The 18,756-nt window shown below is 32.0% G+C and overlaps 2 protein-coding genes across 5 annotated transcripts in view; both read right to left on the reverse strand.

Moving 5' to 3' along the window:
- Window positions 1-16,659, reverse strand: part of LOC144858618 (uncharacterized) — a 41,919-nt gene extending 25,260 nt beyond the window's left edge. For 2 of the 4 annotated variants that reach the window (XM_078714699.1, XM_078714697.1), the window contains exons 1-2: window positions 16,509-16,585; window positions 15,477-15,710 (exon numbers count right to left, since the gene is read on the reverse strand). In XM_078714699.1, the coding sequence (XP_078570825.1) occupies window positions 15,477-15,680 (204 nt within the window). In that variant the 5' untranslated portion in view covers window positions 15,681-15,710; window positions 16,509-16,585. Of the gene's footprint in view, window positions 1-3,193; window positions 3,565-15,476; window positions 15,711-16,508 lie in introns of those variants that run through there. The other 2 variants (XM_078714698.1, XM_078714700.1) reach the window with 2 other exon arrangements.
- The window catches only part of LOC144858649 (uncharacterized), a 59,168-nt gene that overhangs the window by 33,331 nt on the left and 7,081 nt on the right, over window positions 1-18,756 (reverse strand). The window lies entirely within an intron of this gene.

The raw sequence follows: 18,756 nt of genomic DNA on the forward strand, positions 1-18,756 counted from the left end.
CAATCGTTTCTCTGAATTTAAGCTAACTGTATGGACTTTTTTCCTTTTTTATCTGAAACTACAGTACAGTACTGGTCTAATGGTTATCAACTTAAAACAAACATTAACGATATTACTCTACGAAGCTTGTTTTTTTTTTTTTTTTAACATACCAATAAAATAATCATACTATATTAAATAAAATTAAGTTCAATATTCTTATTATCATTAACTAAAATAAAAAGAAATTGACTTTTTAGAATCTGATTAGTTGAAGGATTTTAATAATCGCCAAGGATGCCATGTCTCGTTATCTTTCAACTACCAACAGTGTTGATTATCTTCATTACTTCCTTCAATACAGGAAACATATACTGTATTAATCGTTGATTGTAGCCTGGTATGGTAATGTCATAGACAACAAATTTCTCTGTGGTATCATGAAGCCACTGAATGGTTGACTACCAGGCATTGAGGTATATGTTCCTACACTATAAGCTTAATCAATTGATTAATCATATGAAAGGGATTTGTTTAAAATTTATTTCCTACTTTTCCAGTAAAATAAAGCTGTAAATGGTTGTGAGGCAGTTAATGGCAATGGTTGCAGATCTGCAAATGATTAATGTACTAAATATGGTAATTCAAAGGAGGGTCATCCAAAACAGTTTTTTGGTTAGTGATTCAAAGGAGGGTTGGTTAGTGTTGGGCTAACAATGGGAGTTTTCCCCCCATGTAAACTGCAGGACAGTTGTGAAATACTATATGTAACTCTGCCACGTTTCAAACACCCACCAATAAAAGACCCTACCCATCACTTAAGTTACACAAATAGCATACGGAAATTTGTAAATTTTGTTACATAACTAAAAATTAATGTCTTTTTATTGCTGTCGCCTACCAATTTTATGTATTGTATCTGTGATGTTTGATTGTTATTTTAGTTTCATTTGGTACCATGTAATACAACCTTAATTGCCAAGTATCATGAATTTCTGTAAGTCCCATATTCATTTCTGAACGTAAGGTAATGAGCTGTTAGGAGCTCATTTTACTAAGCCTCTGCATTATGTGGTAGGATGGCCAGTTTCTTTCCACGACGCCTTATCCTCCCTAGTATTTTCAACCAGGTACTCATTTATAGCTGAGTAGACTAGGAGTTGTTAGTAATTGAACCCGGTCTGTCTGTATGACAGTCAAGGGTCTTAACTGCTTGGCTACCCAACTCTATATGTATGTTTTATTTATATGGACATAGTTTTGGCCATACTAAACCAAATTAGATTTTCAATTTCTTTCAAGAAAAAAAACAAGCATTAACATTTTCATTCAGGGATAAAACTGAAATACTGGCTTCCCTTGGACCAATAAAATATATTAACTGCCACAGTAATTTACTGTATTATTCTGTAAAAATACCAATGTTGTGGCTATCTCTGGGGCTCACCTTTCATACAGAAAAAATGTTACCTTCTGTATAGAAGTAGGTCGGCAACACGCTGACATGTTTACTTTTAATTTTTGTGTGAAAAGGCTTTATACATCAATATATCAAATTCAATATGCAAAAATCAATGCAAGGAATTGATTAAAATATACTACCTTACAGTATGAGTACAACTCAAAAAACAGAAAAACCAAAACAGACCTAAACAAAATTGCACAATCATTTTATAATACTGTAGTCACTATCATGTGATAAAATTTAAAAGGATATTTTGTTAAAAATCATCTATTGACGATCATTGATTACCAACAAAGCATTTGATCCGTTTAATACTTGTTGTATCATGCAGAGAAATTCATGACTATGTCTTTTGTGTGAAATAAAGCAAATAGACCTTTGAACATTCTGAAGTGCCCATCCCAAGACTTTAATAATTGCACGCTGTAATAGTGTGATTTTACTTTGCGAATTATGATACTTTGAAATAAAATTATAATTCCTCATTCCTCCACAAGATAAAACTTCATTAGCTTGGAAAACTGTTCGAAAAAATATTACATGTAGGTCTATCTACGGTAATCAGTTAAAAAATATTACATGTAGGTCTATCTACGGTAATCAGTTAAAAAATATTACATAGGTCTATCTACGGTAATAAGTTTAAAAATATTACATGTAGGTCTATCTTTGGTAATCAGTTTAAAAATATTACATGTAGGTCTATCTACGGTAATCAGTTAAAAAATATTACATGTAGGTCTATCTACGATAATCAGTTAAAAAATATTACATGTAGGTCTATCTACGGTAATCAGTTTAAAAATATTACATGTAGGTCTATCTACGGTAATCAGTTTAAAAATAATACATGTAGGTCTATCTACGGTAATCAGTTTAAAAATATTACATGTAGGTCTATCTACGGTAATCAGTTAAAAAATATTACATGTAGGTCTATCTACGGTAATCAGTTTAAAAATAATACATAGGTCTATCTACGGTAATCAGTTTAAAAATATTACATGTAGGTCTATCTACGGTAATCAGTTTAAAAATAATACATATACTGTAGGTCTACCTACAGTAATCAGTTTAAAAATTAAAATTATTTTTCTTAGAATTTTCCTTCTTACTCTATCTTTTTTTAGCCCTTTGATAACAACCATAAACCAGGCTAAAATACTATTTTCAACAACAAATATATATGTATTTTTATTTCTCTTTTAACAATTACTTTGTTCATCAGAATTTTGAAGAAATTAATTGCAGGACCAGATACATTATTCAATTTAACAATTAATATTTTGATCCTATTTTTTATTTATAAAAAAGAAAAACAGTAAAGTAGGACTACCATTAAAATTGGCAATATGTTTTTCTAGTTGATTGAATGAAGTATATTGATTGTTTAATTTCACAAGTATGCACAAATCCAAAATCATTATCATACTACCTAGTTTACAATCACAATCAATGCATTCTCTTATTTTTGAACTATATATCTATTTAAAACAATAATTGTGTAGGCCTACAATGAAAATAAACCTTTTAATAAAAAATATAGGATCATAGTACAGTATCAGTAAAAGCAATCTGTACTTTAATTTAACTTTATTTATTTATTTAAAAAAGAAACAGCAATGATTACCATGCTAACTGTCAGGATTGAAGGAACATGAAAATACATTTCAAAATACAACAAAAACAATATATTAAATATATAATACAGTGAATACTATTGTATACAATTTAATTTAATATTCTCACCTGAATTATCAATTAAAGCTCTTTACATCATCATACCCATCAACTATGCAGGTAATTTACACATCACCTTATTTTAGATGCATCGATGACCTGTACCATTTCATCTTTCTTTCTACGTCTGTCATCTACAGAGTTGGATATTTCTGAGCGACAAATTTTAAACTTAACTTTTGCCATTTTACACCTCCTCTGTATTAAATGTATTAGCGAGAGAGATCCTCTCTTTTACCTAGCAGAAATTGTAATAGCCAACTCTAACAATCAACTTTCAGGTCTAGCTATGCTGGTTCAGATCTTATGAATGAAATCAAGGTTTAAACCACACCTCTTATTGTGAATAAGCCAACCATATGTAAGCTCTCACAAAATCCAATAGGAAACAGTTTTACAAATCCTCTAGTCTCAACAAGTGAGAATGTCAAGGCTAAAACAGAATCACCAACAGACAGTTGATTCCATTTTCACAATAGGGTAGTCTACCCAATAGACCCTATCAGATTGTACAGTAAATATTTATTTAAGCATTACACGATTTAACACAAAGGTGTTCTGCAATTTTTGAATAAAACTTGTGTATTCTATTCTATTTTAAATTTTTGTTATTTTGATAGAGCAAGCAGATTAAAAACAAGGTTTTTCCACAGTACCACGGCATATAGTAGTTGATATTACGAAGGCATCAATCAAAATTGATCATAGATCACGACACAGGGATGTGATGTGGAGGGCAGCCTGGTTGCCCTTACATCATTCCCCCGCTCCCAACAAAGCTGATGAAACCAAAGGAATGGCAAGACATAGTACCAACCAGCCATGTAAACTTATGATAAATGCCATATGATAGGCACTTCAAAATTCCAAAAAAATTCAATCTGAATTCTATGCATACATTTCAATGAAACACCAGTTTTAAATGAATAAGCATAAATTGAAATTTGTACATTCCATCAGATCTTCCTGACAGTACTGACTATACACCATAACCACAGTGGTTGTCACATATGTAAAATCAATGTGACCGTAGCATGCCTGTATTCAGCCTGTACACCATTAAGTAATCACACAGATACTGTACTCCCTGGTAAAATATGCAACTCATGGTAGTGACACGTTTGTGTATTTTGTGTAATATGAACCAAACTTCATTTTCTCTATTGTATTACGCACAAGATGTTAAAATTTCAAGTACAAATCAGGAATAGAAAAATCTAAAATATAATAAGCCAACATTTGATATTTAGTTTTTTTTTATCAACATTAGACTCCAACTTTTAAGAAGCACATAATGGTCTACAAGCAATGCATGCTCAAAGTATTGACCAATCACAGTTCAGCTCAGTCAACTGTTTTTCTTTAAAGGACAACTTGACCGAGGACCATATTTAAGTTGTCCTTTAAATTACTTGAGTCTTCGCACGTAATAATGGAAATAAAGCTTAGTATTGCAGGACAACTAAGTAAAGTTTGATTACAAATTACAAAATTATATTTGATTTTCAACATTTGATGATCACACAATCATTATTCTAAACAACATTTCAAATATCCAACATTCTGAATAGATTCAATGGAAATAATAATGCCGCATTGTAGACATTTATAAGCATTTCCTGAAAGAAGTGACGTCATGTTAATTGACACAAAAAACACATGATTGTTCAGGAAATTATTAATACATAATTGAAAACAGCAGCCATAGTTTTGGATTGTAATAGCAATGCAACAGGCGACCATAGTAGTCAATTGTTAACGATGTTTTACTTACTTTAGAGGATAATATCCGGCACTATCTACTGTAATATCAAAATATTATAATGCTCTAACACCCTTTATCTTTACCAGCACTTATATTTTAAACAAATCTACCATATTATTTATTAATCAAAATGTTAATTAGCACATACATATAAAGCAAATACAGTATGATTATTTCGCGATTTATGAGATCAAGAAAGATGATTTTCCAGGACATTTTATAAAGCAATTTGAAATAAATCAATTTCTTTTTAGTAAGTGAACTTTTAGTAATAAAGTATTTGAACAATAATTCAATTAATGAATCATTTAATTTTGCCAAGAAAACTATTGTGTAATTATAGATACAAATTGTTTAATGTTGTAAATGTGGAGGGAGTTGACGCACACTGAGGGCAATATTTAAAGAAGTGTTTAATGCACTGCAACATCTGTGTGACAAGGGCTTATGGAAGTACACAATGTATGAATTCTTGTTTAAATTTTGATGATGAATGTTCCAAGCAAAACAGTTACAATTAATTAGCTTTTTTATTTCTATTTGATCCATTTGCCTAAAATACGACAAAGTTAGTCTATCGAGTGGTAAGACTGGGGCGTTCCTCCATCAGCCTTCAAATTGGACAGGTTCAAAGCTCTCCTTGATCATAGTTCTGGTGGTAGAATAATGTCTTCTCAGATAAGGACTTAAATGGATGTCCAGTGTACATATCTGGCTCGTGTGCATGTTAAAGGATCCAGTATATTTCAAAAAAGTAGGGAGCTAACTTGGTGTGCTGGTCTATCTCAGCCCCTGTGGGTGTAGACAGACAAATAGTATTTGACACAAAGGCACTCTTTTAGGGGATACGAAAGTTGCAACCTGCACTTTCAGACGATATTATTATTATTATCAACAATTATATAAATCAATTTAGATTGTACTTTATTACACAATTTTTTAGTTTGGTTGTTTAATGCTCGAGTGAATTTCCAGAGTTCCTCAAACTTTCTTTCAATTTCACAATGGAAGAAATGAGGGTGAAAGGTATACTATTGATATTAATGAAACAAATATACATGTCTGTAAGTTTGACAAACAATGAAAGCAGGAAATCATCAGTGAAAATAAAAGATGCACAAACAATAAAACTATGAATCATGGCTGTATTGAACACTTGGTATACTGCTGTTAGAACCTCTTATGATTGCTAGGCAACAAGGCATTACACTATTCCTATGTACATACAGTATGTTCTAGACGTATTTGCACATTTAAGTACTTGTTTGTGCATCTTATCTTTCACCTTTTTTCTAGTGCAACATATAATGTACAACTGTATTTGAGTTATGAAAACTAATAATAATATATTATAAAATAATATCAAAATTGTTGTAATAGCAAGCCCAATAGCCAGAAAAAAAGGAAGTGTTTGTTAGACTAGATCAGAATTCATCATTGACGAATGCTTCTATTGTATGTTTGTATTGTATACCCCTTTTACACCGCTTGCAAAAATGCAAAGATGATCCTAAATTGTGTAACCGAGTTGTAACCGGGATACCGAAATCTGAAAATGTAGACCGATGTAAACAACGTAATTAAACGTTACCCAGGTTGCTGAAGTAACTGGATAAATAATGCGGAATATATTCAACGTCAAGTCAACTCGGGATGAACTGGTGTAAACAGTCTGCGTATCCTTTCCCGGTTGGTTGCTATAATCGCTCACTATAGTATTTAAGTTACATACAATGAGAAAAATACTGATAATTTATATATAACTTATTATAGAAATAAAACGTATGGTTAACCATTTTTATTTAAATATTATTCTTCATGAGTATTAACTATTATATTTTTGTATTGCCATTAAAATAATTGTAGGAGGTATAATGAGCAGACCATTATTAGGATGTCTCTTCATGCATGTGAGGATGATATTTTTCGATTAATCTAGAACATTTACACAGGTTGGTATTTACATGCAACCTGTGTCATTCCCAGGTTAATGAATCAGGTGTAATAAGGAAATTTATCCGGACACGACAGGTTTGTTTTAACCTCAGCGGTGTAAAAGGGTTTAAGTGTTGATGGTGGAAGATGGGGGTTTGTGGAAGTGATGAAAAATATTGCCTACAGTAGCATATTTCATTTTTTATTCCCTGTCGTGGAGTTTGTAGGATTATTAAAATGGGTCTAAATGACATGAAATAACTTGGAGTTAAAGGGTGCACTTGCATAAGGCCAAAAAAAAAAAAAAATTATTGTGTTAGCCACGTTTTGGGTAAATCCCTAAAATGGGTAGGTCGGTAGGAAAAGTTTTTTTTTCCCTTTCCAGACCAAAAATGTGAAAAACAATTTACACAAATGATACAAAAAGACCATATTTAAAAACACTAAATAATAATAAATATTGTTTCAACAAAAGTTAAAAAAAATGTTTATTAAATAAACATAGGCATAGCTTTTTGAGACATAGGTCTGGGGCTGCTAGAAGTAGGCTTAGCTAAACCATTTTTAAATCCAAAAACAATCAAGATCGAAATAAACTATTTCCGTGTTATATGCTACATTATTCAATAATAATTTACTTATTATTTCAGATAAAATATATTGAGTTTTTAGGCCTATATTGTATTATCCATACGTAATACACTGGCATATATAAAACAACATAACATTAAATTGTAGGCCTAGGCCATGAGCCATATTTCGCCGATTCTTATTGCAGGGAAATTCCCCACCAGATCTAGGAGTAGGCCTAAGCTAGAGGCCCAGTATGCATGCCAGAACGGCAAGTGAATTATCGCTAAATAAATAATAAGTTTGAACAAAAGAGCTTACGACAATCTTAGGTAAATTTTTATTAAACGTATAGGCCTAGGCCTACTTGCTTGGCGAATCTATGCCTTTTAAATCATTTAACAAGTTCGTAATCGGATAGTAGTACTGTACAGTAAAACCAAACAAAACCGCCTCAACAACCTCGTGCGATCTTTGCAGATCAACATTGGTATAGTCCATTAATTATGAGTCTAAAAATTTGATAACTATTAAAAACATGTCTTGACCACTGTGTAATCAAAACGCTTATTTAGTTAAAACTTGGATCCCCCCAAAAATTGATAATCGCGTATTCCGGTTATCATGTGATTGATTCACGGTTGGTTGCATGTGCTACTCCACACGTCCGGCGGAGGCCAATTTCACGATTTGGTTTCACAATTGCCGTTTGGCTCACAAAAAAAAAAAAGAAAAAAAAAAAGTCAGATTAGGGTCGGTCGGGCGTGGCCAACACAATAATTTTTTTTTTGCCTAATGATCAAACTTTATTCATACTACACAATATGGAAAAAATATCTCAGTGGGTGTATTAGGGACAGGCCGTTTATTAGAAACAATATGGTAGTTTAAATACTTTAGTTGAAATAGTTTTTGGAGGCGAATTACATGGTGCAATGTGTAAAACGTTGTCTCTTGATGATGTGGGCTAATCTTTGTGAGTTCAAGTCCTACTGTACTACTATGTAACTTTTATTTATTTTACAGCAGACACGAGTTTCCACACTATATCAAACTCCTCAACAATTTTCTGGATTTTATGTCTAATGACCGGGACATGAAAAATACACAAGATTTACAGTCAAAATAACATCGCTCAGTATAAAACAATTACGATCCTCGGAGCGGTAGTCATGAGATGCAGTTTCAACCAATCACGTTCACATATTTACATAGGCTATAATATATTAATATATAAAAAATAATTATATATTACGTCATTATCTATATTATGTAAGTTTACGGTATTTACTTACAGATGTCAAATTCAAAATAAACCAAGTAATGTCAAAATTATTAAAATTTCAGAATTGTTAATGAATATTACCTATAACCATAATTATATTATATTGAAATGCTTATCACTCAGGCTCCTTGATTTATCGGGATGCTTATTTCAATGGGATGCCATTATGGGGCTTACAGTACTTCAATGGGATTTTTTATTAATAGGTTTATTCCGTTCAATGAGGATTAATAGTCTACTTTTTACAATGAGATAATATTACTGTTAGTAGGCCTATATACTGTACCTATTTCAATGTACTCCAATAAATGGGACACATTGAGTTTAATCAGGCTACATGTATGTCAATAATCATGTTTACATTGTTTTATAAGTTGTTCACATGCATTTTGGGTTCAGTAGGTTGTTCTCCTTCTTTAACTTATAAGTTGGATGACTACACTATTTAATTAAAGCTTAATAAGATACAGGCTTATTATATGACGATACTGTATGTGATAATATAAATTAAGTGAATATTTTAATGTATTATTAGATATTTATTTACAGAATTTTAAGGAGTTCTCTTTGACAATTAGTGTAAATGTAGAAATAGGAAAATGTCACTGTGTCAAAAGTTTCTAAAAATGCTGTCAATCGATTAAAAATTTACAATGTACAATGTAGAGTTATCTACAGTAGCTTTATAGCATTGGTACTATACTATGTTGTATACAGCATACAGTATTTCAATAATTACAACATGAAATTTTAACTTATAGAGTATTGAAATCGGAACAACAACATTATAACTAAATACGGTTAAGGTAAAAAACAGAGACAACATAGAATTCAAAGAGAGAGTTTAAACTCTGTAAATTTTAACCTCAAAGGCGTTCACATTGTTTGCACACAAAGACACATTCCATTTTGTTCCTACTATTACTAACGGAAATCATTTTAACTCTTTAATATTTTTGTCATTAATGCCTATAAGTATTGTTGTAATTGTAAACAAGCAGACCATGGAAACAATACTATGAGACATGACAATCAATATCAGAGAGAGAAAACCTACAAAACGAGAAAGGAAATTGTCTTTTGGATACTGCATGTTAAACTAGGCATCAAGTTAAAATCTAGAAAATCTCGTACTGAGGGAGGGTGACAGAGGTGATGCGATAAATACATTATTGTAAGTAGTCTGTATTAAAAATGTACAGACCTCCCAACTGTCAAAAATGAAAGATCGGGAGGATTTATGAACGAATTTAGAGGGTGCTATAACATGTTGAAAAAAATACAAAACTATAGAGGGTGCTATTAAAAATATAAACTATTGGTATCTATATTAACATTAACCAGGATGTGGTGAATTTTTTCAGAGCTATAGTATATTATACAGATATTGCCTGCTTAGAGGTAAAATATAAGATTTGACATCCCAGAGGGAATGATATTATGTTCGAGGGAATATATATTTCCCGAAGCGCCAGCTGAAGAAATATATAATCCTCGCAGCGGTAGTCATGTGATGCAGTTTCAACCAATCACGTTCACGTATTTACATAGGCTATGTAATATAAAGAGTTTCGACATTGGTTAAAGTCACATCATCATACACACTAGAGCAAATTGTGTCAAAATTGACTCCATTAATGCATGTAAAGTATAGGAAGCAACAAAATACATTTTCTTATACAGTATTTAAAAAATATAATTCGGGATTCGTTGAGCGTATTGTGTGCTGAAGCAGCAATCTTTCCCGCAACATGCGGCGGAGCGGAAGTACACAAAGCAAATACTGCTGTGTATGGCCTAGCTTACAATTAGCCTAGTTTTGTTGATAATAAAAGGTTGACAAACATCGCTAGGTAGGTACATCATTGTGAAATAAATATTTTCCCTTACTAATTTAAGGCTATATGGACTGGATACTGCAATTATATTGAGCACTCATTACAATATGGAAAAAATCTCAGAGGGAGGCGTTTTTTAGGGACGGGATGTTTATTAGAAACAATAAGGTATTTTTGAAATCTCCATCTAACATGTCTGGTTTAGCATAAAACCCTACTACTAGGCGATACCGGGTGTAGATTAGTATGACCTGAGAGTTCATTACCAAACAACAGGATTAAGGATACAATTATATAAATTATTTATTAATACAAAACCGCACCCAAAATAAAAGTTTATAATACAATGCATGTCACACGGAAGTAGAGATATTAATGAGACGATTGAGTTTTGCTCCATGCCTTCTCATTTGACAATGACTATTTTTCTCTTGTGTCCTATTAATCTCCACACAGTTTGTTTACCACAACAGCAGATGCAATCATTGATATTTAAAATTTCATCTTCATAAAATGAGCAAAATTCAGTCAAACAATATGGTAATGATGGAAGCACTTTTGATTAGTTTTCTGAACACTGTGTTTTTTAAAGGTTTGTTTTCATTGATTTGCTCCTACATGGTGATTATAGAAAGCTATCTATTCTGATCACTAAAGGTTATTTCTAAGGTGTATTCATTTACCAACAATTATAAATCATTTAACAGAAGTCTTTGCGAGATGAAAAATAAGTATTTTATACTTAATGCTGATACAGTATCATTTTTATTTCCAGACGTTTATATTAGTCTTTCTGATAAATAATAAATTTTGCAAAATCAGACCTTGCTTTCTGATTTATATTTAAAATCAAAAACATAAAATTGCAAAATCAGTAGCTAGAAAAGGTATTCATTCACCAGTGGAAACATACTTTCCATTATTGTATTTTTGTAGAGTAATTATACTTTATTACATTGAAAATTGTATTGCTCTGACAATATTACAAATACAGTATAACAAATACAGTATAGCTCACTCTCCCGAAAACTTTCCACAGGTTACTGTTTGGAAAAAGTGGATAAACAATATTGATTTCTACTTTGCAAGGGAAGCAAGTAATTTTGGGTGGTTTGAATCGGTTTACGAGCACATCAATACATAGATTCCAACTGCCCCGATTTTGGGTCTTTTGAGTAACAAGTTCAAAGTTGGAAAGGTTTTGCATTGTGTTGGCCCATCTCCAAAAGGAATTGATAGCACTATTGCTCCACTATTCATAATCAAATTATCATTTTCATTATCAACATTTTAATAAGAGTGAGGTTGGTTTCGCATGACAGCTTCAGTACAAGTACAGTATTTATTTATGCTTGAATTAAAAACACTTTCAAAAATAATATTATTTATTTCTGAGCATGAAACTTCGTATTTTAAGCATCAAAATAAAAAATCGTTGGTGCCTATGGTATCAGTTTTATTATTTTAGTGTAGTCACCAACTTGCCTTTATTTTTAATATAAATTTATATATTTTTAATTGGTCCTAATAAACAGAATAACATACTTTTATACGGTTTATAGTTTTACTTTTTTTGCTATAACTTTTTGCTTCTGCACTTCAAAATAAAGATGTTTGGTCAGGTATACTGTAGTACCAAAAGTTATGTGACACTGACATTGACTGATCTGCAAAGAATGGGTTCATTTTTATTTTAAACCTTCTTGTAGATGCATAATTTCAGTTCAGTCTTTCAAAAATGTGTATAAAATCATTTAGATTATTTACCAAATAATTTGAAATGGTGTTGTCACTGTGCTGCTAAAAAGCATCCTTCTATTATCTAATGCATCAGAAGTCAACGCAAAAAGGAAAAGTCTAAAGCTCTGTCTACACTATCACACTTTAGGTGACAAAAAAATGTGCCCAAATACAGTATGAACATGATGATGTCATATAACTACCATATTTGGGCACATCTCACTTTTTTCTTTTTTTTTGTCAAACTAGTTTGATAGTGTAGACAAAGCTTAGTAAAGAGTTCAATCAAAGTGAATCAGAAGGACTTTGGCACTGTATAATTGAGAGAGAAGAGAAGTTCAGAGAATACGAGAAAAGTCATATCAGGAACATAACAAGTTGAACATTCAAAATGGAAAAGAAACATTTGATAGCAACACTACTACTGTACTACTACTACTACATTATCTATTTCAAAAAAGACAAATTCTAAATGTGTTTATCATTACCGTTTCCTTTCAAATAGGCAAATATGTAGGCAGTATTATTAGAAATAAATATATTGATGTGTTTAAAATGTTTTATCATTTATAAATAAACAGAACTGCAGATGTTCACACTAAATAAGGCATGAGATGTCTTTGTTATACACTGGCAAGGAAATAGATGGGAAATGAAAGAAAAGAAACAAACTATTAGTACGCAGTAAATTACAGATTAATGTCAATTATTATAATGATGATCCTAGTCATACGATGTTGTTTTCAACATTAAATATGTACAGTTAGGTAGGCTCCAATTGATAATTAGCTTGGTTAAGATATTGGAATTAGCTCTAAAGCCACAGCCAGTACATACTATAGTTAGTGCAAAACATTTTCTGGAAATTTTCGAATACAGTTAAAATTAAATATATTCAGAACCATCCACACATTTTGTAGTTCAATGTACAATTAAACTACAAAAATAGGCTTGTTTTTGGAAAGACTAATCCATGGAAGTAAACAGGAAAATAAGAGAACTTGTTTGCAATGTGGAGTGGAGGGTGCTTGTCTTCCCTGTACCACTAACCACCAGGAACTTTATTTGTTATTATTCAATGTGATGTTTTATTGGAGAGGCGTTTATTAAAATAAATATGATCCTAATAATTAATACATTATTTAATTTAAATATCTTTTGAAACTAACTTCAGCGACAGAGTGGGCCGTTTTGGCCCAAGAAAGAAGACATTTTAGACGGCTTGCAACATGGGCAGATATCCCGGTCCTAACAGGACACAAATAGCCTACAGTTACTCCTGCCAGCTTACTCAATAAAACTCGGCTATCAGGATTTCACTCGATTTTAAACAAAATGTCTTATCATCAAATCTCCCTATGTAATTTTATAATACTATTCCCCACAATATATTTCGATGCTTTATGGCGTATATTTAATTTGATCTTTATTAATTTGCGGTCCATTCCTAAAATAAACAAAAAGACAAAAATGGCTATAGGAACTTAGTTGAAACCAGGTTGTTGCAAGGTGAACTCATTGTGAACCCGGAAATTACTTTGACCGCGGAGAATTGAAATTAAGTTGAAAATCTACCGTTGAAATCACAAATTTTGTTAAAAAACTCTTTATTTATCTTCTTAAGATAGAAATATGGAACAATATTGTAATAGTGAAAACTAATGTTATCAAATTTACATTTCACGGTACATCTGAGTTAGATCAGGTAGGTATCCAAGGCAGAGATGTGTACCGAAGTTTTTCCATTGTGCTCGCCTATGTCAGAATTAACCATAATTTATATATAGATGTGTATAGAGTATCACGGTGTGATGGCACAACGATAGAGGGCGCTGCATGGTTGCTAGCCAACCAAAAAATGCGTTCAGCGCTACTATGTTGATAAACAGTAAAGATCTGTATTTCTATCAAATTATGTATCTTAGCTTGATTTTTTTTAACTTAAACTATAGTTGAAGAATAAAAAAATAATAAAATGACAAATATTTAATGATCTTTTGAAATTTTAGTTTGTTTTTATTGAAAATTATTAAGTTTTAAAATGACTACTTCAATAAGCCTATTTCAAACCGTTGGTGATCTTAGAGTCACTCAGGCAGGCTGAACGCATTTTTGGTTGCGTTAGCAACCACGCAGTGCCACCTACCGTCGTGACGTCAGCACCGTGATACTCTATGTCAGGCATGGCAAAGGCATAATTTAATGTATTAAAAAACACATGAATTTATAATTACATCTTATACGGACTGATATTAGTATGTCTCTTCCCTGGTATGTTCTCTATATCAATATCTCAAGTAAATTTATATACACATCAAGAGATTTTTTTGGTTTATCCAAAAAATCGGGATAAATTGCATTTTAGCGGGAGATGACTGGAAATATCGGGAGACTCCCGCCATGTCTGGAGAGTTGGAGGTCTGGATTTTGTTTCAACTAGAACATTTACTTAGGTTATATATTCCATGTCCCAAATAACTTAAGCTTATTTATCAAATCGTCTTATCAATGTCCTATGTTATTGTTACTTAGCACGCACAATTGAACACAAGAGGGCAGCAGGGCAGCAAGTTTTTTTTTGTTAAAGACCAGGGACTATCTACTACATGTTATCATAGTCAATGTTGACAAAGGATATAATATTAACACAATACCCGGATATTTTCAAATAAAGTTCTCCCAAATAAACATCTGCACCATAGGATGACAGATACAATCTAACCTGAAGTGCCAACATGTGAGCATGACAGTCTGATCTACATTATTGAACATTCCCTTTTTAGATTGTCATTTAGTGGGTAAAGGTTAGCTGATGATCTGTCTATGTATTTGCATTTTAAATTTAAATCACTACATTTGACTAATAACTACAAACAGATAATGTTGCATATTTATTAGGTTATATGCATATCATGCATAAACCTTATTGATTCTGTCAGAATCTTTATCTATTTCTTTCCTTAGCACTATTTTGTCCGTCAATTATCCTGAGATCAATTTCATCAAGCTACGTCAATTAGAGTACATTTTTTGTGGCCAGGAATCGATGTGGTTATCTTTTCATGGTGCGCAATAACAAATTATGCGGTCTACGAAACAAATTAAATCTAGTTTTTTATTCTAATGGTAATATTAAAAAAAAATCAATGTGGACGGTACCTGTCTATTTTTGCGGAACTTCTTGAAGGCATCTTGCAAGCTGTTTGTATTTTCTTGATCATTGTTATTTTCCTTGTCACTACCTAAATGAACTGTAAACATCTGTTTGGAGAGTGCCGGTACTGATGCTGTTTCTTTTTGTTGCTTGGCAAATGACTGAATTGTCTCTTGCAGCGGGAAACTTTGCTCAAATTCTTCAATCATGCTTGAACAACTTCTTTACTTTAGAAGATTCTGAAATCGTATAATTGTATTTTAAAAGAGTGAATTCAGATTAATTTGTGGTTTTATATAGTGCTTGGTTATATAGTGATTTGTTGCATTTGGGCTGCAAAGTGCAAATATACATTTTATTCCTGTATGTAATGTAATATAAATAAATAATATAAATGTAACGCAGGGCCCGATAGTCTTGTGTTCGTTATGGTAAAATCAACATCTGGTATTCGGTATGGAGCATCGCTGATACGCTTTTGCGGTTGTAATTGGTTGTGGTCAATATTTGTTAGGTAGGGATGAATGTTTATTTAGGCCTAATGTATATAAAGTAATGTTTGTTTTCAATTTATTTTACAGGTTGCAAGATGTTTGTGAATGTGAGCTCAGTCTAATGCTATTAGAAGTCTATATAGGCCTACTAGGGCTAGGCTATATCATATTTCGTTAAATCATGGAGGTATATTACCTCCATGGTTAAATTAACACTTTAAATTGACAGACAGGTCTTGGTAGGTCTTGGTATTTAGGAGGACCCTGATTGTCTCTGGTTCCGATCGTCTTAAAACTTTGTTGGGCCCGATCGTCAGTGGTCCCGATCGTCTGTTCCCCGGCCTACCCTAGGCTAGGCCTAGCTAGTAAGCCTTCTTTCTGTAAGACTAAGGCCAAGCCTACTACTACTACTAGGGCTAGGCCTAGCTAGGCTAGGCCGGCCCTAGCCTAGGCTAGGCTAGGCCTAGGCTAGAGCCTAGCTAGCCCTAGGCTAGGCCCGCTAAGCTAGTTAGTAGGCCTTCTAAAATGATCCATCATCCTCACCCTACTCATAAAGCCTATAATAATTCTTCTCTACCTTTTTTATCTGCTGTTGAGTTGTGTGTGCATATACGCTCTCTCCAACAACCAAGGAAACTTTTCCAAAACAACAACGGCTCTACATATACAACGTGCCAACAATTTTCAAAACAAAGCATTCTATTGGATGAGGGAACGAGCTAATTCCAATAATGTCCAATCAGACGCTTTATCTCTTTTTCCCACCCAAGCCACATATCGATACACACACGCGATCGACGACGACGGCGCGGCGAGGAGGAGGAGGAGAGATCCGCCTCTGATAAGTTTTAAAATCTGTCTGTTGCCCTCTCTATAATTCAGAACGTACGTACGTAGCTTCTTATTTTGGTTTCAATTGATAATGGGTTCTGTATCTGTAAACACCATTTCTGGTTTATCGCGTACGTTGGTTGGTTGGGTTTTAAATTACTGTTGTAAGTTTGTGGAGTTTTTAAATAATAAGTTTCTAGTACTTTTTTACACGAACATTGGCTTTCTATCCTAAAAAATAGATATATATGACTAGTTGATAACAACACAATTGAAATTTTAAAAAATGGACATACTGTAACAAGGAGGTTATTGTTCTACGAATCTTACAGTAGGGGGACAGTAGGCCACACTGATGATATAATCACTTTTATGTTTATTTCATACCATGAAATTAATTTTTTTTAAATTTATTTATTTCTATATGCCTGCATTTTATTTATTTTGATTCATCTTAAGTTATTATTTTATTTATTCTTGTATGCCTAATGTTGTGTATTACACACTACATTTTATTATTTTTACATTTATTTTGATTCATTATAAGTTAATAATTTGATTTATTTTTTTATACCTTTAAGTTATATTGTGTATTTCACACAACATGTTATTTTTGCATTTATTTTGTTACCCATTTTGTTTCATTTTAAGTTATTATTTGGACGCATCTTTATCAAAAAAAGCTAAGTAAAGTTTCCAATAAATTATTATTATTAATTATTAACATCAGCTATTATTTCAGCAACACTACCAATATAACATTTCGAGGAAGACCGAGAACCACCCTACCAATAACTCTGAGCAACGACCTACTCACCCTTTATATGCAGAACACAAACATCAAGTATCTCGGAGATTGAAAACCAAGAAAGTCAAACAACTTAAACAACTAGCCAATGAAAGATCCGATTGGAAGAAACTGGTAAAAAAATAAATAAATGGAAATGTCGGCAGAATTTTCAGCGAAGAGGCAGTAATCATCATCATCATCATCATCATAACATCAGCAAAACAGGGAATACCAGCGGCAAACTAATACAGTAGGCCTACAGTATATTGTACTTGTTTTACCAGCATTTTACACTTGAAAAATACGCTGAGATTTTTAACGTTTAAAGATGTATATGAAAATTGAAGATTAATTAAACAGACTTTGAATAGGTTATTTTGTAGTTTTAAAACTTTGACCCTTGGCTTGTGCTATTTAATTAGTTGTTGTTTTAAATTTTATTCATTGGACTTGATAATGACCCCATGATGGAGTCGAAACGTCGTTCTTTTTTAAGCGTTATTTTTATATTATGTTATCACTTCCGTAGAAAAAACAAACAAATAATGTTTTTACTTATAAAATGATAAAATAAATGGTTAAATTCAACTAAAAACCCATTGGTTGGCAACCCAATTTGACTATTGTTTGCTTCAGATTACAGATATTTATGTATATACTGTAAATGTTTTTTTTGGTCAAAGTGGATAACTATATGACATTAAAATAGCATATTCAACTAAAACTTTTTTGTCATCTTTAAACAGATGAACTTCTTTATAACTTAATAACAAATTACTGTTTAACGCACCTTTACAGCAATAAAAGGTCTTTAACTTCACACTACAAATAGAGACTTTCAAATAAATACTATAGGCCAGCAGTATTTGTTGTTGTTATTATTATTATTATTATAATGTATTTTTTAACACACACACAAAAAAGAGAATTAAAGCAAGAGTTAATATAGCATGGCTATGTATTACATTTAGCGGCAGTTCTACATTTTATCTCAATAACGTTCTATGGCAACCTTCCATCTCTAGTGAGTTTATGTACCGTCTAAAAGAATATTGAAGAAGGAAGATTACATAATCTGATGCTAAATATCAAAGCGACAATCGATTGACAATAACATCTAGATATATTCCATAACAGTTTGTAAAAAGAATAAAAGAAAGTATATTTAAG

The sequence above is a fragment of the Antedon bifida genome, chromosome 2 (assembly GCF_963402885.1).
Source record: "Antedon bifida chromosome 2, ecAntBifi1.1, whole genome shotgun sequence".
NCBI classification, from domain to species: domain Eukaryota; kingdom Metazoa; phylum Echinodermata; class Crinoidea; order Comatulida; family Antedonidae; genus Antedon; species Antedon bifida.